The 25357-nt window shown below is 42.2% G+C and overlaps 2 protein-coding genes across 6 annotated transcripts in view; both read left to right on the top strand.

Moving 5' to 3' along the window:
* styk1a (serine/threonine/tyrosine kinase 1a) overlaps positions 1-9760 on the top strand; it is a 32791-nt gene extending 23031 nt beyond the window's left edge. For all 5 annotated transcript variants that reach the window (XM_061908441.1, XM_061908439.1, XM_061908443.1 and 2 more), the window contains 2 exons: positions 8704-8800; positions 8871-9760. In XM_061908441.1, coding sequence (XP_061764425.1) covers positions 8704-8800; positions 8871-9142 — 369 coding nt within the window. In that variant the 3' untranslated portion in view covers positions 9143-9760. The remainder of the gene's footprint in view (positions 1-8703; positions 8801-8870) is intronic.
* A 113-nt stretch (positions 9761-9873) lies between these two features.
* Positions 9874-19344, top strand: LOC133557722 (uncharacterized). Its single transcript, XM_061908444.1, has 5 exons — positions 9874-10630; positions 16245-16411; positions 16489-16578; positions 16651-16818; positions 18402-19344. The coding sequence occupies exons 1-5, from the start codon at positions 10624-10626 to the stop codon at positions 18573-18575; spliced, it is 606 nt and encodes a 201-aa protein (XP_061764428.1). The 5' UTR covers positions 9874-10623; the 3' UTR covers positions 18576-19344.
* The last annotated feature ends 6013 nt before the right edge of the window (positions 19345-25357 follow it).

The raw sequence follows: 25357 nt of genomic DNA, 5'->3' as shown, positions 1-25357 counted from the left end.
AAAATTAAATTTTCATTTTTTTCCCCTGTTTTCTCCTCTTTTAAAATTAAGTGTTTTTTTCATAATTTATTCTCTACAAAAAACCTTCCGTAAAAGGAAAAAACAAATGTACGACGGGAATGACAGATAGAAATACCCATTTTTTTTTATATATATAGATTTATTATTAAAGGTAAATTGAGCAAATTGGCTATTTCTGGTAATTTATTTAAGTGTGTATCAAACTGGTAGCCCTTCGCATTAATCAGTACCCAAGAAGTAGCTCTTGGTTTCAAAAAGGTTGGTGACCCCTGTGCTAACACAAAGCACACTGAATAAACAAATTAAATTAAAATAACATTTTGGTAACAGGACTGGGCTTAAAGACTTTTGAACCCCGCAGTCAAAGGTACAGTACGGGTAGGGCTGGGCGATATGGCCTTTTTTTAATATCTTGATGTTTTTAGGCCATATCGCGATACACGACATATATCTCGATATTTTGCCTTGGCCTTGAATGAACACTTGATACATATAATCACAGCAGTATGATGATTCTATGTGTCTACATTAAAACATTCTTGTTCATACTACATTAATATATGCTCATTTTAAACTTTCATGCAGAGAAGGAAATCACAACTAAGTCAATTGACCAAAACTGTATTTATTAAACAGTTATTAAGCAATGGCACAAACATTCATATTCATTTCCAAAACAGAAAGTGCAAGATTGTCAGAGACATTTTAAGTGTCAAAAAAATGAGCTGCATAATAGGAAATCAAATAGTGTCAGTCCTTCGCTATGTGGTAGGTTACTACGGACCTTATTAAATTCTGTTGTTGACTATTTTTTTCATACGGTGTTGATCTGGAAATGATTGCCTCTGCGTTTTGATGGTGTGGGCATGTGACAACGAACAGAAGTGTTTGACATGCAGAGTAAGCACTCTTCATTCTCTAGCAGGTGACTTTTCAAATGATGCTACATATTAGCAGTAATGCTATTTTTTGTACCAACGCTTTTGGCCAACAATTGACAAATTACGGTTGTCTGTTCGACATATTCCCACTTGAAGCCAAACCACCGCGCTGCTGTTTTTCTTGGGAATTAATTCTTCCTTCATTCGCACATTCTTTCTCTCGTATTCCCACTCGCACGGCTCTGCTAGCATCACAGCTAACGTCACCCATGCTGCTACCTCTCCGATCCGCGAGGGCATATACATATGTGACGTATGACTTGACAGTATGTGACGTGTGTATGAAGGTGCGCTTGTCTGTGAGAAGGAGACACAAGAAAGAGCGAGAAGAGCCTGTAATGTAATGCCAGCAGCTAAAGGCAACTGCGTGAGAATCTATACTCGAATATCATGATATAGTCATTTTCTATATCGCACTGAGACAAACCGGCGATATATCGTGTATATCGATATATCGCCCAGCCCTATGTACTGGTAAATTGTTTGATAGAAATACGTATAGGTACCTTTTCCATTTGCACCAAATTGGTATCAATTACCAGTACTTTGGAATTGATACTGATACTCTGTTAACGGTTAATTGTTTAATAACGAAATCCCAATTGTATTGTAGCATTTTAAAATGGTTGACTGTGATAGGTGTGCTGTCCAGTTGTTTTATCTTGTTTTCTTATTACATTTCTGAGTCTCATTTGCAAGTATTATATGCATACAGTTGCAATTCCAAGACATTAGATGGCAGTAGTGTATAGACTCATTGCGTAGCTAAAAAGTAGCATTTGCCATTTAGCTGATTGTGCAAGTCTTGTCTTTAGTTGAGTCCTATGAAGTTTTTATACTGTAAGTATTATACTTATTACACACTTGATGTTTGATTGTAAGGTACATCTTGGTTGTTGTTTTCATTACCGAAAGAGGTGTTTAAATCGCCATGTTTAAATTGCTAATGCTAATGAGTAGCATGTATATGGAAAAGCTAACATAAATTAGCATTAAGCCAGCGCATTTTGGAAGGTAGTGCTTAACTGCAATTTTGAGAATTTTCGAACGTGCGTATTCGCATTGTCGGCATTGAAAATTGCAAGATTGACTAAAAGCAGTTTGGCTGAGTCTCCTCTGAGTGCTGATTGAGTGCTTGTTTCCCTGCCAAGTGTTTGAGTGTTTAGTCTGCAACCGGACATGACATCATGAGCAACAAAGGTATTGAAATATAGCACCGTTTGATTTTCTGTCAATTGATAACTGGTAGAAGCAACATAATTTGATCGATGCCGATAAAAGTACCAATACCTATCCTGATATAGAATGTACAGAACAGTGTGAAATTACTTTTGTCCTGGCCATGACTTCCAAAGCATTTAAAGATGCAACTTCCTGTCCAACATGTGACTTGTGGAGTATCCCACACTATTCAGAGAATCTATTACAGTAACCTGACCGAGTAGAAACCCCAGGGACACGACTTAAGTATGAATTTTGACTAAGTTGTTTTTTTAAAGAAAATATATACGGACTAGAGATGAATATTTCTGATTTAAATCAGGGGTGTCAAACACATTTTCATTGAGGGCTCCATCGCAGTAGTGGCTGCACTCAGATGGCCAATTGTAACAGTGGATATATATATGAATGATCCATCCATCCATTTTCAACCGCTTGTCCCTTTTGGGGTGGCGGGGGGTCGCTGGAGCCTATCTCAGATGCATTCGGGCGGAAGGCGGGATACACCCTGGACAAGTCGTCACCTCATCGCAGGACAATGATATTACCCAATTGCCTATCCATTTCATTGTGTTTTCTACAAACCCCGTTTCCATATGAGTTGGGAAATTGTGTTAGATGTAAATATAAACAAAAAACAATGATTTGCAAATAATTTTCAACCCATATTCAGTTGAATATGCTACAAAGACAACATATTTGATGTTCAAACTCATAAACATTTTTTTGCAAATAATCATTAACTTTAGAATTTGATGCCAGCAACAAATGACAAAGAAGTTGGGAAATGTGGCAATAAATACTGATAAAGTTGAGGAATGCTCATCAACCACTTATTTGGAAAATCCCACAGGTGTGCAGGCTAATTGGGAACAGGTGGGTGCCATGATTGGGTATAAAAGCAGCTTCCATGAAATGCTAAGTAATTCACAAACAAGGATGGGGTGAGGGTCACCAATTTGTAAACAAATCGTCAAACAGTTTTAGAACATCATTTCTCAACAAGCTATTGCAAGGAATTTAGGGATTTTACCATCTACGGTCTGTAAAATCATCAAAAAGTTCAGAGAATCTGGGGAATTCACTGCACGTAAGCGATGATATTACGGACTTTTGATCCCTCAGGCGGTATTGCATCAAAAACCGACATCAGGAACACTTCATAAAACCTCTGTCAGTAACCATCTGTAAGTGCAAGTTAAACCTCTACTAAGCAAAGCCAAACCAATTTATCATCAACAACAAGGAACGCCGCTGGCTTCGCTGGGCCTGAGTTCACCTAAGATGGACTGATACAAAGTGGAAAGGTGTTCTGTGGTCTGACGAGTCCACATTTCAAATTATATTTGGAAACAGAGGACATGGTGTCCTCCAGAACAAAGAGGAGCAAAGTTCAAAAGGCAGCATCTGTGATGGTATGGGGGTGTATTAGTACCAAAGACCTGGGTAACTTACACATCTGTGAAGGCACCATTAATGCTGAAAGGTCCATACAGGTTTTGGAGCAACATATGTTGTCATCCAAGCAACGTTATCATGGACGCCCTTGCTTATTTTAGCAATACAATGCCAAGCCAGGGGCGTCGCCAGACATATTTCACTGGGGCACGTGCCCCACTGTTGATCTGCAGTGCCCCAGTAAAAATTTCACCAATAAAAAAAAAATCGCTTCAGAGTTTTAAGTCTACATAATATAGACAGCAGTGCACATACTACTTAGTATGGTAATTGATTGCTACTGTATTCACTCCACGAAACAGTGAGCACATGGCTACTTAATATGGTAATTTATTCACGTATGGATCGAGACTTTGGTTGAGAGAGAGAGAGGGAGAGGATACGAATCACTGCTGAGGTAGGTAACGTTAGCCAACAACAATTTGTTAATAACATTATTTTGATTTTGATTTGACTCAAACTGTAACTCCTAGATGGATATCAGAATGTTGTTCGCCCCGCAGCAGAGAAGAAGCGAGGAATGAGAGATGTAACTGAAGTCCTAGCTAGCTAGGCAACATCATTGTCTTAAGTTGATGCTAAGTTAGCTAACGTTCTTCCTTGTATCAAGACAAACATATTCATTTGCTGTACGAACTGTCGGGGGAATTTCCAATGAACATGAAACATAATGTTGGTTATTGTCTGCTGGTTCTGCATCAATGATGATTTGGAGTAAGCATGTGTGAGTTGAGTGCTTCTCAAATGCTTTATCTTCAGGAAGAAAAACATTTTTCCATATCATCAAGCCGTGAGCCAAATTTTTAAATCATTCAATCAATCAATCAATGTTTATTTATATAGCCCTAAATCACAAATGTCTCAAAGGACTGTACAAACCATTACGACTACGACATCCTCGGAAGAACCCACAAAAGGGCAAGGAAAACTCACACCCAGTGTTTATTTCACAGAAAAATAGCACAATAGACTTATCTTGTTAATCGATGTGACATCGACTAAAATAATCTTGTTTTGTCACTAGAAAAATGGCTACAGCTAAAGCATCTGGTTTTGTTTCCAGAAAAAATAGTAACATTTCTATATTTGTTTTCAGAAAAATGGCTGAAAATATCGTGTTTTGTTGCCCCATTTAGATTTTTAAAAAATACATTTCCATGTCTGTCCTGAGTCCTCCTCCAACTTGTTAGTCAGTTTGCCTTTTGCTAAAATCCTCACTAATAGTGACTAGAAAAATGGCTAAAAATATCTGGTTTTGTTGCCACAATTTTATTTTTTTCTCCCTAAACTTTTTTTTTTCATGCACACATCTGACCGCGACTCACTGAAAATGACACACAATCCACTTTTATGTCACGACCCAGCAGTTGGGAACCACTGGTCAACTGTATAACAGTTACTGTAATATTTCCATGTCTGTCCAGAGTGATTGACCACTTTGCAAAAATGAAAACGAGACGTCACAGTTTACTTCTCAGAAAATGATTCCCTGAACAGACACACAACAGTTGTTCATTTATTATACTACTGTGGCTTTATTGTTTTGTGTATATTTTATAGTTTTGTGTATGTGAATGTGAGTGTGAATGTTCTCTGTCTATCTGTGTTGGCCCTGCGATGAGGTGGCGACTTGTCCAGGGTGTACCCCGCCTTCCGCCCGATTGTAGCTGAGATAGGCGCCAGCGCCCCCCGCGACCCCGAAAGGGAATAAGCGGTAGAAAATGGATGGATGGATGTATCTGAAATAGTATTAGCCACATTGCCATAAATGGAAATTAAATAATGTAAAACAACCCAGAGATGTAGGGGTGCTTTATTTTTTGTTTTACTTTTGTAGATGTTAATTTTGCAGATGATTACTGCAATAAATATTTCAAAAAGATTCATTGCTCTTCCTTTTTGCTTTTACCAGTAGCAGTTTAGAAGTCTGGAGTGCACAAGTAGGTCAAATGCATTAGTTAATTTCAGGTGGTTAATCAAAGATCCATACAACATAATCTGATATGATTTCATAGTTTAAAGCACTATTTATGTATTTTTTATGATAAATAAGTGCTAAAAATGTTGTTGCTTGCGCGCTTTGCACGCTGACATGAATTATTTGGGCCCCAGGTGTGCCCCAGTACAGTATTAGGTCTAGTGACGCCGCTGTGCCAAGCCACGTGTTACAACAGCGTGGCTTCGGTAAAAAAAGTGTGCGGGTACTTTCCTGGCCCGCCTGCAGTCCAGACATGTCTCCCATCGAAAATGTATGGCGCATTATGAAGCCTAAAATACGACAGCTCGCCCCATCCTTGTTTGTGAATTACTTAGCATTTCATGGAAGCTGCTTTTTATACCCAATCATGGCACCCCACCTGTTCCCAATTAGCCTGCACACCTGTGGTAATGTTCCATAATAAGTGTTTGATGAGAATTTCTCAACTTATCAGTATTTATTGCCACCTTTTCCCAACTTCTTTGTCACGTGTTGCTGGCATCAAATTCTAAAGTTAATGATTATTTGCAAAAAAAAAATGTTTATCAGTTTGAACATCAAATATGTTGTCTTTGTAGCATATCCATCTGAATATGGGTTGAAAATTATTTGCAAATCATTGTTTTTTGTTTATATTTACATCTAACACAATTTCCCAACTCATATAGAAACGGGGTTTGTACGTACAAATTGATGAATAACTTGCTTTAAAATAATGAGTCAGGGCGACAAGAAGATATTTAAGTATTTGAATACATGTGTGCTGCATGATTAGATAATATTAAAGTTAAAAGACATTCAATTGCATGCATTACAAGCAATTTTTGAATATGAATATAAGTAAGAAAGATAACTTAGACTTAGACTTAGACATAGACTTGAAAAATATGTATTGTCCCTGAGGCGCCAATTATGCAGCAATAGTAATACAAAACAAGGTACAAATACATAAAATACATATACAACATACAAACCGTCATGAAAGCATTGAGCTAAAAACTGAGCTTGTTTAAGAAGCTCATTTATAAAGTCAACAGCTGAGGGAACAAAGGATCTTGTGTATCTGTTGTTTTTGGCCTTCCCATTACTAGGGGTGTATCTGCACCCCGAGGGCAAGAGTCTAAACTCTGAGAAGAGAGGGTGCTGATGGTTGACCAGAATGACCTTTGCCTTCTGAATGACTCTGGCCTGATAAATCTGGTTCAGGAGGTTCAAGGTAGTGCCTATATGGTATTTTGGCACACCCTTGGTTTTACCAACTACATAGTCTGTTTTTATTGTTCACACTGAGGTTACCAAACAGGAAGTGATAAAATAAGTTAAAATAGACTTGATACAAGATGAATAGAACATCCTCATCTGTGTCCCATCAGCCAGAAAGCCCCTCAGTTTCTTCAAGAAAAACAGCCTGTGATTGACCTTCTTGCAAATACGGTCAGTGTTGGTGTCAAAAGTTAATTTATTGTCCAAAATTGTACCTAGATACCACCTAGATGAAGTGCTTAATTGACACACATTATTCCCAGGTTTTTGCGGGCTACATAAAACAATGTGGCGGTCTAGATCTGGCGCCTGGGCCTTGAATTTTACCCCTGTGATTTAAATGATTAGAGTTAATAGTAGTCTTTCTTTAGACAGAGGGGGACAGGCAAGAAGTGTGCAAGGTGGTTTAAATTCCTATTTTAAATTATAATCATTAAATATGCAATTAGGTCATTGTGGCTCTTCTGGACTTTTTACAATTTGTTGGACTGTGTCTATTCATGGGGTCAAAGGTCACTGATGTTGGACCCGCTCTAACTCCTCAAAGCAAGCTTTTGTGCAAAGTGCTCCACAAATTAGACAACTGAAGAAGACAGAAAAATTCAGGGACAATTAAGGATTTAAAGGCCTACTGAAAACCCTACTACTACCCACCACGCAGTCTGATAGTTTATATATCAATGATGAAGAATTAAACATTGCAAACACATGGCAATACGGCCGTTTAGTTTACTAAATTGCAATTTTAAATTTCCCGGGAGTTTCTTCTTGAAAACGTCGCGTGATGATGAAATGTACGCGTGACGTCACGGGCTGTTATGAAATATGAGCGCTGCGCACACACACAGCTAAAAGTCGTCTGCTTTAACGGCATAATTACACAGTATTTTTGGAGATCTGTGTTGCTGAATCTTTTGCGATTTGTTCAATTAATAATGGAGAAGTCAAAGTAAAAAGATGGAGTTGGGAAGCTTTAGCCTTTAGCCACACAAACACACAGTGATTAATTGTTTAAAATTCTCGGAGGTGAAGCTTTACTATGGATCAGAGCGGTCAAGCGAACATGGATCCCGACCACTTGTCAACCGGCAGGTTTCGGTGAGAAAATTGCGTTAAAAAGTCGCCTCTTACCGGAGATCTGTGGAGTTTGTATCTGCTGTCAACTTCCCTCAGACACTGGCCTCAAGACACCCGTGGACACCACCCCTCCGACTATCAGGTACTATTTAATCTCACTAAAACACTAGCAACATAATAGAAAGATAAACGATTTCCCAGAATTATCCTAGTAAATGTGTCTAAAAACATCTGAATCCGTTCCAATGCAATCGCCTTTTTTATTTTTAAACTTTTTTTTTTTTTTTAATTTTTCTAGTCCCTCGCTATCAATATCATTATCCACAAATCTTTCATCCTTGCTCAAATTAATGCTGCTGGAGGCTCCCATTAAAAACAATGTGAGGACTTGAAGAGCCCTCACCCTTGCGACTTCCTGTACAGGCAAGGCTTTTTTATCAGCACCAAAAGTTGCAAACTTTATCGTGGGTGTTCTCTACTAAATCCTTTCAGCAAAAATATGGCAATATCACGAAATGATCAAGTATGACACATAGAATGGACCTGCTATCCCCGTTTAAATAAGAAAATCTCATTTCAGTAGGCCTTTAAGTCTCACCTCACATTCATTTCAATTCAAATGCTGTGCTGTGGCTCCACCTAGCGGTGGCCTGATGGCAGCATTTCCCGGTAAAGCGCTTCTCCAAGTAAAACATGAAGTGGTTCTGGTTCTGAGCTGAAGTAAACAAAAGTTTATGCCTTCAGGTGATCCACCGTTTGCCGAGCTGCCGACTACAGAGCTCCTGCAGCAGCTCCAGAGAGGGAGACGCCTCAAACGTCCGCCCAGCTGCTCCGGCTCGCTGTAAGTATCCGCAACACGCTGACAACATGGCCGCAGGACAGCATAACGAGTGGACGCGCTCGGCCCACAGCTTCGCCATCATCACGTCGTGCTGCCATTGGAGCCCCCAGCGGCGCGTCTCCGTGGCGACACTCGTCGAGAAGCTCCAGGCGGGGCAGAGGTCGGCCAACGGGAGGACGGTCATCCGAGTGTCCGAGCCCCTGGACACGGGGAAGTACCTGCGGGAGGCCGGATACGGCGAGGCCTACAACTACGCTGTGCTGTGATCGTCTGACAGTTTTAGACACTTTTATACTTGTACATAGTGTGGATAGAAGAGGAAGATCTCATAGCAGACTTTGACTGTATATGAAATCCTAAATATATTTATTTATCATTAACTGTAGAAAATGGCAAAATGTCACGGGAGGTCGAGGAGCTTCGGGAATGAAAGCGTCACACTTTTTGTTTAGGTTCTTTTTTTAGCCCTACGCACCCTCCGCCCCCTGCTACCTCGCCCCCGTACACATTCCTCACATTCCCCCCGCCACTTTGGGGAGAATGCTTCCAGGCTGACGTATCCGGTCTGTGGGTGGCTGAGGAAGTGATGAAACCGCTTGTAGACAGAAGCCCCGCCCCTATTTGTGGCCTTCAGAAACGTTTGCTATCAGCACGCAGCACCTCTGCAGTCGGATGGGCTTAACGGCCGCATAATTCTCCAGAAGCCGGAAACCAGAATGCTTCTCGAGAAACGCCGAACTGTCATTTTTTTTGGCACTTTGACTCATGTGGCCGAGGGACCTGGGACAATGACGCACTCTTAATGACAAAAGCACACCTCCGCCAAGGCAGCACATTGATTACCTCGCTCATAAACACTTTATAACGGGACTGTCTGTGTAAGGAGATTTTCTGTACAATAGATTGGATTGTCTGCCAGAGAATAAAAAGACATAGCATGTGATAATGTAAAACATTTAACTTGTTTTTAAACATATTTGTTTTGCTTTTTATGTTTTTTGCTCCCACCGTGTCCATAAAAAGTACATGCACACGCGTCACGGACAATTATGCAAACTAGACGATGACGCTATCTAACGCACTGCCGTAAATACTGTGGGAATCACAGGTGTTCCGGTCCACTTGCGTTGTGGTGGAACATGTCATATTTATGGGTTTTTTTTTTTTGGTTCCTGCTGACCATTGGGGATGTTGTCCCTCCATAGGAGAAATACAGAGTATGACAAAGTAAGGGAAAACCAAAACTTGCTGAGCTGTCGGCGACTTCCTGCATGACAAAGACGTCCGACGTTACGTCGTCCAGAAATTCCGCGAGTGCGTCCACTCTGGAGACGTCAAAGGAAGTGACATTTCCTCCCCTCCCTCCTTTTTGTCTTTGTGTCCCTTCACCGCTCGCCGCGCAGGCTGGCGAGTCAAGAAATTTCCACTTTCTTCCTAGGTTGCATCATATGGAAGCCGGGGGGCACAAGGCCATGACATCACCCCGGGGGTGGCGGCGGGGAGATTATTCACTGTATTTTCTGCTTCACTCAACTTTACTTTTATTTGGGATTTACTGGATCTAAAAACTAAGAATGTCGATTTTTTTTTTTGTCAGACAAGGGGAGGGTCATGAGGGTGTCTGTGTGAGTGTGTGTGTGTGTGTGTTGGGGGCTGGGCGTAGAGCTTGAATGGCGACGGTGGCTGATGACTCAGGTGATGTGTCATAGTCTAACGCTATAAAGGGGAACTTTCACTCAAACACTCAAACACACACTTACTGTACACACACCACACACACACTGGACCACACATTGGAGCTGGACACCTTTGTTTACCACAACATGAGACGTAAGTTTATGCTTTTATTGCGATGGATTCCTTCAGCGGCTGTGCGTGTGTGTAATAGGATGTTAGAATGAATGAAAAGATGGAAGGGGGCGGGGGGGTCTGGGTTGGGGATGGGTGGGGGGGGCGTTGATGATGTGATGTTACAGCAGACACACACCCTTGTTGTGTCACACTGCCTGACTATGTTTTTAGCAATGTTAGCATGTAAGATTCTAACTTTACAATACCGAAGTTGTGCCGTCGGGGGTCAGAGGTCATGGGTTAAAACCCGCGACTCAGGTGGGAACCCCGTACTCTTTCATTGTCGTCAGTACTCAACAGGTTCTTCGGCGTCGCTCCGCTATGCATTCGGAGAATGGGAGTTGTGTTTGCAGGGACTGCTGACCCACACCTCTGAAGGCCCAGGACTCAAGAGTCACATGGGGGTGTAGGCGGGGCTTAGAGGAGGTAGACATACTAACAACATGTGTGGGCGGGTTCTGTCAGAAGAGGGCCAACATGATTCACGCTTTGGCCCGCTACCTTTTCTTCCTGGCGCCTGACAGCAACACACCCCTTTTTGACGTGAATGTGACAGTGTGTGTGTGTGTGCGTGTGTTACTAGCAGACAGTGATGTCATCACGTCACATCATCAGTAATGGACTCTGAGCACACTCATGAATACATTAATTAGTAGGTCACCGAGTGTAAGCCTTTCCAAGGTCTAGACAAGAGATCTTTGTGATGTCATCCAAGATCTTAAAGTGTTGTAACGCGTCCAGTAACCTATGAAGTACACGTTATAGTACATGTACAGTGTGTTCTACTGTACGCGTGTATCTCGTCTTCAAACAGGAAGTAGTGTTTTTTTTTAAAGGCCTACTGAAATGAGATTTTCTTATTTAAAGAGGGATAGCAGGTCCATTCTATGTGTCATACTTGATCATTTTGCGATATTGCCATATTTTTGCTGAAAGGGTTTAGTAGAGAACATCCACGATAAAGTTCGCAACTTTCGGTGCTAAGAGAAAAGCCCTGACTTTACCAGAAGTCGCAGACGATGACGTCACATGTTTGATGGCTCCTCACATATTCACATTGTTTTTAATGGGAGCCTCCAACAAAAAGTGCTATTCGGACCGAGAAAACAACAATTTCCCCATTAATTTGAGCGAGGATATTGATAGCGACGGACTACAAAAAAAAAAAAAAAACGCGATTACATTGGGACGAATTCCGATGTTTTTAGACACATTGTCTAGGTTAATTCTGGGAAATCCCTTATCTTCCTATTGTGTTGCTAGTGTTTTAGTGAGTTTAACATTACCTGATAGTCGGAAGGGTGTCTCCACGAGTGTCTTGACGCCAATGTCAAGACGAAATTCCCGGGAAATTTAGAATTGTAATTTAGTAAACTAAAAAGGCCGTATTGGCATGTGTTGCAATGTTAATATTTCATCATTGATAGATAAACTATCAGACTGCGTGGTGGGTAGTAGTGGGTTTCAGTAGGACTTTAAATGTGTATTTATAAATTTAAACAATTATAAACAGTAAGTCAAACAACAATATAAAACATTATCAAACATTATGAAAACAGTACAAAACAGCGCCAGGGGGCTGTGAATTCCAAATAACAAAAATAGAATACAAACAAATATATATATATATATATATAATAAACAAAGTGCAAAGCCATATAGGCTCATTCAGATTCATTAAATAAATTACATTTGGAACACAGCATCATCGTTTTCACAGTTTTTTTTGTTGTTAGAGGTAGAGAGCGTTTTAATGTAAAGTTCAAAGTCTTTTTTAAAGGCACAAAAGATAGGACGGGTATTGAGAAACTTCCATCCATCCATCCATCTTCTTCCGCTTATCCGAGGTCGGGTCACGGGGGCAGCAGCCTAAGCAGGGAAGCCCAGACTTCCCTCTCCCCAGCCACTTCGTCTAGCTCTTCCCGGGGGTCCCGAGGCGTTCCCAGGCCAGCCGGGAGACATGGTCTTCCCAACGTGTCCTGGGTCTTCCCCGTGGCCTCCTACCGGTTGGACGTGCCCTAAACACCTCCCTCGGGAGGCGTTCGGGTGGCATCCTGACCAGATGCCCGAACCACCTCATCTGGCTCCTCTCGAAACTTACATTTATGAATATAAAATTTAGCCAATAGAATAATGAGGTTGCAAAGGTAGAATTCCTTTTCAAATTTTGGTTCATACAGTGTAAACCCAAAAATCACATCTTCGTAACAAAGCACAAATTTGTCATGAATGTTGTCCAGGATGAAGCGACAGAAGCCCTGCCATAGTGATCGAATGTTTGAAGTAGTGTGTTGTTGTTAGTAGTCACACTTTCGTTGTGACGTAATCAAGTTGTTGTTGTTTTTTAAGACTACTAGCAAACTTGCGTGCACTTTTACTAATTGTCTGAACCGCGCCGCTATTGGGCAAGAGGCGGGGCTTCGCTAGACTTCCGAGCAGTTGATTGGTCGATGTCAGGTCAGGAAGTGTTCGGTTGCAGCGCAGACTATCCGAAGTCAAATGAAAACAAAATAATTCGAAATTATACGTGTGTCGGTCCAGTGTTCTCAAAGCAGGTTGTCGCACTCGTTAAGGTTTTACAGTTCAGCCCTGGTTAAGTTCTAGTTTATTTTGACTCAGCTTGGCACTGAAAGCTAAACCCACATGTTTGAACTTCAGGACCACTTCCTGTGTTGGCTGCCCATCAGGTAAAAATCCAGCAGCAGAAATGTGGAAAGTCCAATGTTTGTGTGCAGCGCTGACTCAGCAAAGACGAGCCGTTTGTGTGTGCGTGCGTGGGCGTGTGTGTGTGTGCGCGCGTGTGTGTGTGTGTGACCTGTTTCAGGCATCAGTCACTTTGCTTTTTGAGACTTTTTTTTCATTTAGGTTACCGTATTTCCTTGATTTGCCACCGGGGCGCTAATTAATTTAAAACCTCACTCCTGCGCTTACCAAAGGCATGCGGTAAAAGTAAGCATGCGCCAATTGTTTTAAAACCTCTTCTAACTCGAGTGTGATGTAAGCTTGGACCTTAAATCCTACTGAACAGCTCTTAATCTTCTTCCCTTTATGCAAATTCAAATTACCGGTATTGACCCCGCCTTCCACCAGATTGTAGCTGAAATAGGCGCAAGAACCCCCCGCGACCCCAAAAGGGAATAAGCGGTAGGTAATGGATAGATGGATGGAAATCAGCCTCGTCCATTTTGAAAATGATGACAGGGGAAGTGTCACTCGTGACGTCACGAGTTTGACCAGGCGGTAATATTAAGCATGCGCTAATTATTTTGGGAAGCGAGTTGGACCCGGCAGTAATTCAAAGCAGGCGCATACTATATGTCCTGCGACAATTCAAGGAAATACAGTAATTACTATTGATTTACAGGGCCCCCCAGGCTATGTTGGTTTCAGATCAAGGGGTGTCATTGTGGTTTGTGAAGCCATTTGAGGCACTTGTGAGTAAGGGCTGTAAAATTTTAACTGATTCACAATTTTGAACAAGATTAAAACGTCGATACTACTCTCTTCGTGGCACAGTGGGAGGGTGGCCATGCGCAACCCGAGGGTCCCTGGTTCAATCCCCACCTAGTACCAACCTCGTCACGTCCGTTGTGTCCATGGGCAAGACACTTCACCCTTGCTCCTGATGGGTGCTGGTTAGCGCCTTGCATGGCAGCTCCCTCCATCAGTGTGTGAATGTGTGTGTGAATGGGTAAATGTGGAAGCAGTGTCAAAGCGCTTTGAGTACCTTGAAGGTAGAAAAGCGCTATACAAGTACAACCCATTTATCATTTATTTATCTCTTTCAAGATGAACACTAACACTTTGCGGCTACAGGGGCAGGCAACCCAAAACGTTGAATGAGCCAAAAATCCAAAAAAAACACCTGTCTGAAGCCGCAAAAGAATGAAAAGCCGTACCTAAGTGTTATAATGAAGGCAACACATGACATAAATGTCTATATTAGCTATAATAGCCTACTATCAAAATGACTGTGTCACAGGCACATGTCGCAAATCTTGGTTGACAGATATGTTGAAATGTAATATTTATTCTACACATTTTCACAACATTAGAAACCATAGGTAAAGCAAAGGCTACTCAGAAGGTGAGATAAGTCCTGGAAATTACTGGCTTTTAATGGCCAAAGGTATCGATGTGTGTGTCCAAGTTAAAGGAAATGATAGGCTGTCTTCTTGTAATAGATTTATTACAATCTATGGCAATCTGGGTAATGTTTGCTGTGGTCTGGAACGACATGGCACACAAACATGGATCCTGTTCTGTCTCCCTGTAACGTTTGTCTGATCTTGAATGGCATTGGGCTGAAAATTTTAAATTTCCTGAAGGAATAAATAAAGTACTATCTAATCTAATCAAATCCAAACAACTATCTGAAATGCAGATAATGTGTCATGACACATGCAAAACTAAATTGGATACAAAGAGAATAAAAGTAAAGGATATTAAATGAGCTCAAGGATACTTAAAAATAAGGTGTAAAACTCCAAAGACATGCACCTGGGGATAGGTTGATTGGCAACACTAAATGGTCCCTAGTGTGTGAATGTGAATGTTGTCTGTCTATCTGTGTTGGCCCTGCGATGAGGTGGCGACTTGTCCAGAGTGTAAACCACCTTCTGCCCGAATGCAGCTGAGATAGGCTCCCGCGACCCCGAAAGGGACAAGCGGTAGAAAATGGATGGATGGATGTACGTACAGCTAGCCTACTTAGCATGTTAACATATATTGGCTTACAGTCATGCACTGACCAAATATGCCTGATTAGCACTCCAACAAGTCAATAATATCAACAAAGCTCACATTTGTGCATTCACGCACAGCGTGAAACTTTTGGTGAGACAAACAATCCTTTTTTAAAAATGCTCCAGGGAGCCACTAAAGAGGCACTAAATAGCTGCATGCTGTTCGAGAGTTGCTGACCCCCGGCCTTTGGGAATATTCGGAGGAATTTGTTAATATAGTTAATTTCCATTTTTTATGATATGTCATCTTTTCAGAATTATGTTTACATTTTCAATTATTTGTATCGATTGCATGTCTCACAATACGAAGGTAGTCCTGAGTTCAATCCCGGGCTCGGGATCTTTCTGTGTGGAGTTTGCATGTTCTACCTGTGACTGCGTGGGTTCCCTCCGGGTACTCCGGCTTCCTCCCATTTCCAAAGACATGCACCTGGGGATAGGTTGATTGGCAACACTAAATTGACCCTCGTGTGTGAATGTGAGTGTGAATGTTGTCTGTCTATCTGTGTTGGCCCTGTGATAAGGTGGCGACTTGTCCAGGGTGTACCCCGCCTTCCGCTCGAATGCAGCTGAAATAGGCTCCAGCACCTCTGCGACCCCAAATGAGACAAGTGGTTGAAAATGGATGGATTTATTTAGTATTCCTTAATACTTAAAGTATCCAAAGTGGGTCTTGAACATGACATCGCATGTTCAAGACGGCCACGCCCCCTCTTGTGACCAGCCTCTGTCTTTTGTTGACTTTGATGAACATCCACAAAGCCACGTCTTATCGTCACGTTTCATTTTTGAACCACAATCATCTGCCGAGATGCTGAAAGCGACTTCTTTTTCGCTCTCCTCCTCAGCGACCCGTGACTCCGCCTACAATCTTCTGTCCTTGCTGCTTCTGGTAGGGCTGCTGCGGCCTTCGTGGTGTCGGCCCGCCCACAACGTCGTCCTGTGCAACGTGCTCAGGTCCGCCGTTCCTCATTTGGACCAGCTGGTGAAGTCATCCGGTCACTTCCACGACCTGGTGAGCCCCGTCATCGCCACACATTTTTCTCCATGAGAGACGCGTAAAAGCTAATTTTTATTGCTTTGTCTCCATAGTCAGGCGAATTTTTGGTGGACTTGCTGGAGGACAGACTGGAAAGTCTTCCCGTCATTCAAACCACTGCTGCTCAGCTGCACCTACTGAAGGTAACGTCTCAGCAGTTCTGACCATAAACGTCAAGAATCGCCTCTCAGTGTGCCCGCCGTCTGTGCCCGCAGGTCAACGAGTCTCTCTCCCTGCTCTACGTGCACACCCTGACCTTTAAAGCGCACGTAGACTGGCTGAAGAAGTTTCAAGAAGATGTCAGTTTGCCCACCGAGGCTGCGGGAGGCGCCAGCGCTCAGCTGCTGCAGCTGGCCAACCTCATCAAGGTGTCCCTGCACCAGGTGAGACCATGATTGTAGCTCGACATATTTAGACTTAGACTTCCTTTATTGTCATTCAAATTTGAACTTTACAGTACATACAGGAAGAACATTTTGTTGCATTAGCTTGTGTTCGTGGAGGATAAAAGACCAATAAGGTGCAGATAAAAATAAATAGATTTACTGTACAGATAAATATGTTGCACTTTTGCATGCGCATCCATGTTTACGGATGTATGTTATATTGTTTTTATATTCCATCAAGTTAATCCGTTTTTGGGGGGAATTAAAGGCCTACTGAAATGAGATTGTCTTATTTAAAGGGGGATAGCAGGTCCATTCTATGTGTCATACTTGATCATTTCGCGATATTGCCATATTTTTGCTGAAAGGATTTAGTAGAGAACATCCACGATAAAGTTCGCAACTTTCGATGCTAAGATAAATCCCCTGCCTTTACCGGAAGTCGCAGACGATGACGTCACATGTTTGATGGCTCCTCACATATTCACATTGTTTTTAATGGGAGCCTCCAACAAAAAGTGTTATTCAGACCGAGAAAACTTCAATTTCCCCATTCATTTGAGCGAGGATGAAAGATTCGTGTTTGAGGATATTGATAACGATGGACTAGGAAAAAAAACAAAAAAACGCGATTGCATTGGGACGGATTCCGATGTTTTTAGACACATTTACTCGGTTAATTCTAGGAAATCCCTTATCTTTCTATTGTGTTGCTAGTGTTTTAGTGAGTTAAATATTACCTGATCGTCGGAAGGTGTCTTGACGCGCAGTGTCTCAGGGGAGTCGACGGCAGCTCTGGACGGCACAAGCTCAGATTTTCTCTGGTAAGAACTGACTTTTTAACCACAATTTTCTCACCGAAACCTGCTGGTTGACATGTGGTCGGAATCCATGTTGGCTTGACCGCGCTCTGATCCATAGGAAAGTTTCACCTCCAGGAATTTTAAACAAGGAATCACCGTGTGTTTGTGTGGCTAAAGGCTAAAGCTTCCCAACTCCATCTTTCTACTGTGACTTCTCCAATAGTAATTGAACAAATTGCAAAAGATTCAGCAACACAGATGTCCAAAAAACTGTGTAATTATGCCGTTAAAGCAGACGACATTTAGCTGTGTGTGTGCGCAGCGCTCATACTTCCTAAAAACCCGTGACGTCTTGCGTACACGTCATCATTACACAACGTTTGGAAGACGAAACTCCCGGGAAATTTAAAATTGTAATTTAGTAAACTAAACCGGCCGTATTGGCATGTGTTGCAATGTTAATATTTCATCATTGATATATAAACTATCAGACTGCGTGGTGGGTAGTAGTGGGTTTCAGTAGGCCTTTAAAGGGATAATTATGATGCGTTCAAGAGTCTTATGGCCTGAGGAAAGAAGCTGTTACAGTACCTGGAGGTTCTGCTACGGAGGTTGCGTAACCTCTTTCCAGAGTCCAGCCATGAAAACAGTCTTTGATGGGGGTAGGGGTAGTCTCTAGAGATTTTCTGAGCCCTGGTCAGGCGGCGGCTTTTTGCGATGTATGACAAATTGAAATGGAATAAGAGATATTTAAAGAAACATGAACACTGTCTTCAGGTGAAAGAGCCCGTTCCTCAGCCAATGCGTCCCCCTTCCTTCCCGGCCGTCTCCGCGGCATTCGAGGCGCTCCGATACTCAGTGGAGGTGTCTCAGAACTTGAAGGTCTTCTGCAGCTGGTCAAAACGAGTCGTTCGCCATGTCCAGAAAGTATCTCGCTGTCCTCGAAGATGAGCCGTCTGGGCGACGGTCGAGCACGGAAGCTTCACGCCGGAAACCACTGCTTGCACGTGTGACCTCAAAGTCCCGGCATCTCAACTTTCACTTTTGGACACAGCCCCTGTGAGGACACGTGCACTGTCTTCTCCTATTATCACTCATTTTTATCAATTCACACTCAGCGTCAACACAACCGAGAAAAGAAAGTGTACTTGAACTCACTCCCAGAAAAGCAGTTAGAGAAACAAGGGCTGTTTTCTAAATAGCGCACTTAGACTTACTGTGTACTTCATTCCTAAGGGCTTGATTTTCGGCGGTGTAGGGCTGTCTCCATCCGTCGTGCACTTATCTGAAATGACCATCGCAATATTTACACACTTACTCCCTGGCCTTTTGAGTGCAACATTCAGGTACTGGCAGTGTACTGCATTTGGTCGCACTTGTGCCCTCCAAATGCTGGAATAATAGAGAGCAACTTCCTGGTTTACACTGAAGTCCCTCACCTCAGACAACCAACAGAATGTATGTTTTAATAAGGAAACTATGTTATTTGTATACAGTCGTTACGCAAAGTTGTTTGCAATGACGGTGCCTGGAACAATTGTGATATTTTTATACTGAAGTTTATTTATGGCGACGCAGAGATGCCGGCATCTCACGTCTGATATTTAATAATTTTATACTATGTATTATTTATGTTTTTTTCATGGATTTAATAAATTTGTTACATATTTATTTGTTTGTTTAATTTTACATGTTAATAAAGGACTGAGATTTCAAACTTTTTCCGACAATCATTGAACGCACCACAGTTTTATTGATCATTCTTGCAAGACACAACTTTACCTTACCTAAACAAAATAGTACTAAAAATTGTGTATCTTTTCACAGGACAACTAAAGGAATTACAGGGCCAACACAGATAGACAGACAACATTCACACCCACATTCACACACTAGGGGCCATTTAGTGTTGCCAAGCAACCTATCCCCAGGTGCATGTCTTTGGAGGGGGGAGGAAGTTTTAAGATAGTAATTTCCAGGAGTTATATAACCTTTTGAGACTCTTACTTAATGTGTTGCTTTCATTTTAACACATAAGGCTTTTAACTTTTTGCGGCTCAAGACAGATTTGCTTTTTGTATTTTTGGTCCAATATGGGTCTTTCAACATGTTGGGTTGCCGACCGCTGCCCTAAAGGAATATCTCTACCCCCTGACCTGTGCTATTGAAATCATTTTTTAAAAAAGTTGCAAGGGAATTAGGTTGTAGTAACAAAAAATGATGGACAGGTGGCAGTAGCAGTTCACCAGCACTGCGGTAGAACACCGTCCCCTTTTGACCACTGCCCCAATCATAAATGTGTCTCCGAATAACAGTTGAACATAATCTAGCATTAAAATGTTTGTCTTTATTTAGTCCAAATATTTTGAAGATGCAATCGAGCCGTCGTTGGAAGGATCCATGAAGCGTAGCAGGAGCGCGAGCGTGTATTAAGAGCTAAAGTGTCCCCTCTTATATGAGCTTGCATGATGTCAACATGTTGGCATGCGGCCTCTGACCCGACACGTCACGCCCTAACACACTCGCCGTCCCTGAAAAGCCCGCCGGCCCCCCTGGGAGTCTTGGAGTGAAGTTTGCACTCTCGCAGCAGCTGACCGAGGAACGAGCGGCGACAAAACGGCACAAGATACCTTGTTGACAGAGGAGAGCCACACTTATTTCATGCACATTCACACACCATTAGGAATTCAGCATTCTCTGTAAGGGACAAGCAGTTTGCAGCCTTAGTTCTCATTAAGCATAATAACTGTTGTGCTGTGGACAGAATATGCTAGAGCTCCTGGAAAGCTGTGATTTGTTGGGGTTTGTCCAAATAAATAAGTTCAGTCTTCTCAATTGTGGTTCATTCGGTGTTCATGCTCATCTTCTTATGTTTCATGGGCACAACAGAAGTAGGCCACTGTGGTTTTTAAAGGGGAACATTATCACCAGACCTATGTAAGCGTCAATATATACCTTGATGTTGCAGAAAAAAGACCATATGTTTTTTTAACCGATTTCCGAACTCTAAAAGGGTGAATTCGGCGATTTAAACGCCTTTCAATTGTTCGCTGTCGGAGTGATGACCTTTCACCCGTGACGTTACAATGGTAAGCAATCCACCATTTTCTCAAACACATTACACACACAAGTCAAATTAGCTCTGTTATTTTCCGTTTTTTCGACTGTTTTCCATACCTTGGAGACATCATGCCTCGTCGGTGTGTTGTCGGAGGGTGTAACAACACGATCAGGGACGGATTCTACTTGTCTTACGTGGAGTGTGCATCGATTAACACGGCATGCTAATCGATGCTAACATGGCAGAAATGGCAAGAATGTGTGGATATCCTGCGACACTTAAAGCAGATGCATTTCCAACAATAAAGTCAACGAAATCACAAATGTGAGTTTTGTTGATGTTATTGACTTATGTGCTAATCAGACATATTTGGTCATGGCATGACTGCCAGCTAATCGATGCTTACATGCTATTTAGGCTAGCTGTATGTACTATATTTGCATCCAGCCTTTCCCTCCACCCACATTTAATGCCAAACAAAGACTTACCAATCGACGGATTTAATTTTCTCCAGTGATCAAAAGATGCAATCTTTGCTTAGAAGGAGATCGCCGAATAGCTTCAATAGCTATTCGCTCAATAGCTTCAGTTTCTTCTTCATTTTCGTTTTCGCTATCTGCCTCCACACTCCAACCATCCGTTTCAACACATGCGTAATCTGTTGAATCGCTTAAGCCGCTGAAATCCGTGTCTGAATCCGAGCTAATGTTGCTATATCTTGCTGTTCTATCCGCCATGTTGTTTGTATTGGTGTCACTATGTGACATCACAGGAAAATGGACGGGTGGATTTACAGATAGCGAAAATCAGGAACTTTAATGCCTTTTTTCGGGATATTCCAGGATGGGTAAAATTCTGAAAAAAACTTCAAAAAATAAAATAAGCCACTGGGAACTTATTTTTATTGGTTTTAACCCTTCTGAAATTGTGATAATGTTCCCCTTTAAAGAGAAGAACCTATTGAACTTGTTGTGTTCTCACCTTGCGGATGGACAGGAAGCCGCAGGTAAGATGAGTCTTTATTCCAGTTCATCCATCCATCCATTTCCTACCTCTTGTCCCTTTTGGGGTCTATCTCAGCTGCATTCGGACGGAAGGTGGGTTACACCTTGGACAAGTCGCCACTTCATCACACGGCCAACACAGACAACATTCACACTCACATTCACACACTAGGGCCCTTATAGTGTTGCCAATCAACCTATCCCCAGATGCATGTCTTTGGAGGTGCTGCAAGCCCAGCCGTCACGTCCGCTAGAAGAGCGCCGGGACACGCCCCTGCTCGCTCTTTCTGCATCGCGGCCACACGTCTGCACGCCTGCAGGCGTTCACCAATCAGAGCACCTGGGACTGATGAGGGCAGACACCATAAAGACCAGCGGACCCGAATATCCAGTGCCGGAACGTAATTCACTCTTCGTAGTAAGCATCCCGTCTCTGGCTTCCCTCTGCGTACTTGCTCTCTCTGTGCTTTCCCTGTGCCCGTGTCTTATGTCCTCTGTGCTCCCCATAGTGTTCCCTCTATTGCCCGTAATCGAGCCGTGTGCCTCGACTTCCCACCGGATTTTGGACTGCTTTTTTCGATTCTCGACCCCCACTTGGACCTGGACCTCGTCGCCTTTCTCCAGCCCCCACCTCTCGCTTGCCCACGGACTGCCTTCTCGCCTTACCCCTTCGGTCTGACGACAGATTCATCCAACACGCGCATACAACAAACTCTGGTAACATTTACATTGTCATTCTACACATGGTCTTGCACCATTCACATAGAGTAGCATACACACCCCAACTATTCATCAATATCAATAAACCTATTGAACTTATCCCTGCTGTGGTGTCGTCTCCTTCCCCCGCCGTACGCAACCGTATTTCGGAGTTTGAAAAAACGTTTGGAGCTGTTGACTTAAGGCTTTGGCTGCAAGTTTAGCCTACAAAATGAAAATAGGACATTTGTAATAACAGGAAACACACAAACATAAGTTGTCAATATGTCACAATTCTACATTTGCCATAAAATGTCCTATAGTTTACATTAGGGAGACAGGATGATGGCTCGGAATCGGTACTTCATAGGCGGCGACCGGATTCTGTCGCTATTATTAGGTATCAATTCACGTAAAATCAAAACAGTGCCTTATTTTAACACCTATTATTGTTTGTGACGTCACGTCCAGAAAGACCCGCACAAACATTTGGCAAGGAAACAATCACTCAAGCAGCACTCACAGTGGACTCAGCCAAACTGCCTCAAGGTAATGTTGCAATTTTCATTCACAACAGAGCAAGTATCCCCGATCGAAAACGCTCGAACATGCAGCAAGGCTCCACTTTTCCAAAATGTTCTAGCTTAATGCTCATTTCTATGGATTTAAGGCATGCTACTGATTCATTTTAATTTTAAAATATTACAAGGCGATTTCCACACCTTCAAATTTTGTGATCGTAAGATGTACGTTACGATCAAACAGCTGGTGTGTAACGAGTAGAATGCTTACAGTATAAACACATTGCGGGGCTCAACATGAGACTAGACAGGCACATTCAACAAGACTACTTGCCAACACTTTGTAGTGAGGTAAATTATTATATACAATTTTCTTATATGAATGGGAAGTATCATGTATTTGTGTTTAGTCACAGAATCATATAGAGCAGGGGTTCTTTACCTGGGTTCAATCGAACCCTAGAGATTCGATGAGTTGGCTTGAGGGGTTCAGCGGAGCCTCCGTCGCGGAGGTCAAGACACACCCAACTCATTGTGTAAATAAAAACTTCTCCCTATCGGCGTATTATGGATACCCTCAAACAATGTTTCCTCTAATTTTCCATATGGGTGAGCAAACGCAAAAACTCCTTGAGCATTCAGTGGAGCACATGTGAGCACACCTGTCCCAAACCTGACTAATTAACAAATTAAATGTTTTATTACAAAACTCAAATGCCACCTGTCATTTCCATAAGATTATTTTCTGATATAAGTGTTTTGGCCCACTTGCAATGACAATAACAAAAAATATAGTTTTTCATGAGCTGTGTACTGGTATTGTATGTCCGGGTGAAAAACAAAGAAAAGGAACAGACTTTGCTGTGATATAAATAAATTATTTTATTTGATCATTTAATATTTAAAATGATATGAGAGTGGCACTTGCACTTGCACAGCAGAAGTCACACTGATTTGCAGGTGTGTGATTTTTTGTGAGTTCATGCACTGTGTTTTGTTCTTGGTTTTGTTCTTTGTTTTGTTCGTGCACGGTTAATTTTGTGCTCCAGTAAAAAAAACATATAACTTTGCCTTGAATTTGAAATTTTGTATTTTTATTTTTTCACTAAAGAAGGATTGGTGAAAGTGCATATGAAACTGGTGGGGTTCTGTACCTCCAACAGGGTTAAGAAACTACTGCTTTAGAGGATTATTCTACTAAGGTCAAATGTGCACATGTCCAGCACGAGCGTTCCAGAGAGTGGGCTTTTGCCCCCAGGACATTGAGGAACTTCAAGGATAGCAGTAGTTGGATTTTAGGTGCGATAATGAAAACTTTGGCAACATCTGGTAAGAAACCCCCACATGTAGAAGTAGAGGATAGATGTCATAGGTCACCCGACTAAAACTGATCAGAGGAATAATGTCAAGGAAAGCTTGAACCGGCCAGACTGGCCGTCTAAAAGGCTAGAGTTACAAAGAGTGGGAGTTTTCGGCAAGGGGTATTTAGTCACTGTGGTCCGAGAGGACATCAGAAGAGATTGGGCCCATTCTTTCTCCTGGAAACTGCAGTTCCTATCTATGGCTCGCTGAATCAAATAAAGCTTTTTGTTCGACGTTTTTTTTTGGCGTTTTCTTGGCCAATCACCCATCACACGACTCATTTGTATACTCTAGCCTTTAAATAGACTCCCTTTTTAGAACAGTTGATCTGCCGTTTCTTTTCTTTTTCTCCTATATCCCACTCTCCCTTGTCGAGGGGGTCCGGTCCGATCTGTTGGCCATGTACTGCTTGCCTGTGTATCGGCTGGGGACATCTCTGCGCTGCTGATCCGCCTCCGCATGGGATGGTTTCCTGCTGGCTCCGCTGTGAACGGGACTCTCGCTGCTGTGTTGGATACGCTTTGGATCCATTATGGATTGAACTTTCACAGTATCATGCTAGACCCGCTCGACATCCTTTGCTTTCGTCCTCTCCAAGGGTCTCATAGTCATCATTGTCACCGATGTCCCACTGGGTGTGAGTTTTCCTTGCCCTTATGTGGGTCTACCGAGGATGTCGTAGTGGTTTGTGTTGTGGTTTGTGCAGCCCTTTGAGACACTAGTGATTTAGGGCTATATAAGTAAACATTGATTGATGAAATATACCTATGCATTACTGCCATTTAACATCTGAGAATGGCAATTGCAAGCAAAGTCTACCATTTAATATTTGCAAATGGACTTATAAGTATAATAAACAACTGGACCACACAGTTATTATAATCAGCTCATTTTTATATGTTAAATTAAAAAATGACATTTTATCATCAAACAATTAAGATTTATTAACAATGGCACCAAAAATTGTACCGGGAAAAGCATATCGGTTTAAATGTGAAAAGGTACCAACCCCCAGTGATGGCACACACGGATTTACATCCACATAAGGATGGTTAACAGGGGGTGAAAGAGAGTGTGTTCAGTGTG

This window comes from Nerophis ophidion, linkage group LG08 (assembly GCF_033978795.1).
Source record: "Nerophis ophidion isolate RoL-2023_Sa linkage group LG08, RoL_Noph_v1.0, whole genome shotgun sequence".
NCBI lineage: Eukaryota > Metazoa > Chordata > Actinopteri > Syngnathiformes > Syngnathidae > Nerophis > Nerophis ophidion.
The sequence above is the reverse complement of the archived record's forward strand: the minus strand, read 5'-3'. Positions and strand labels throughout refer to the sequence as shown.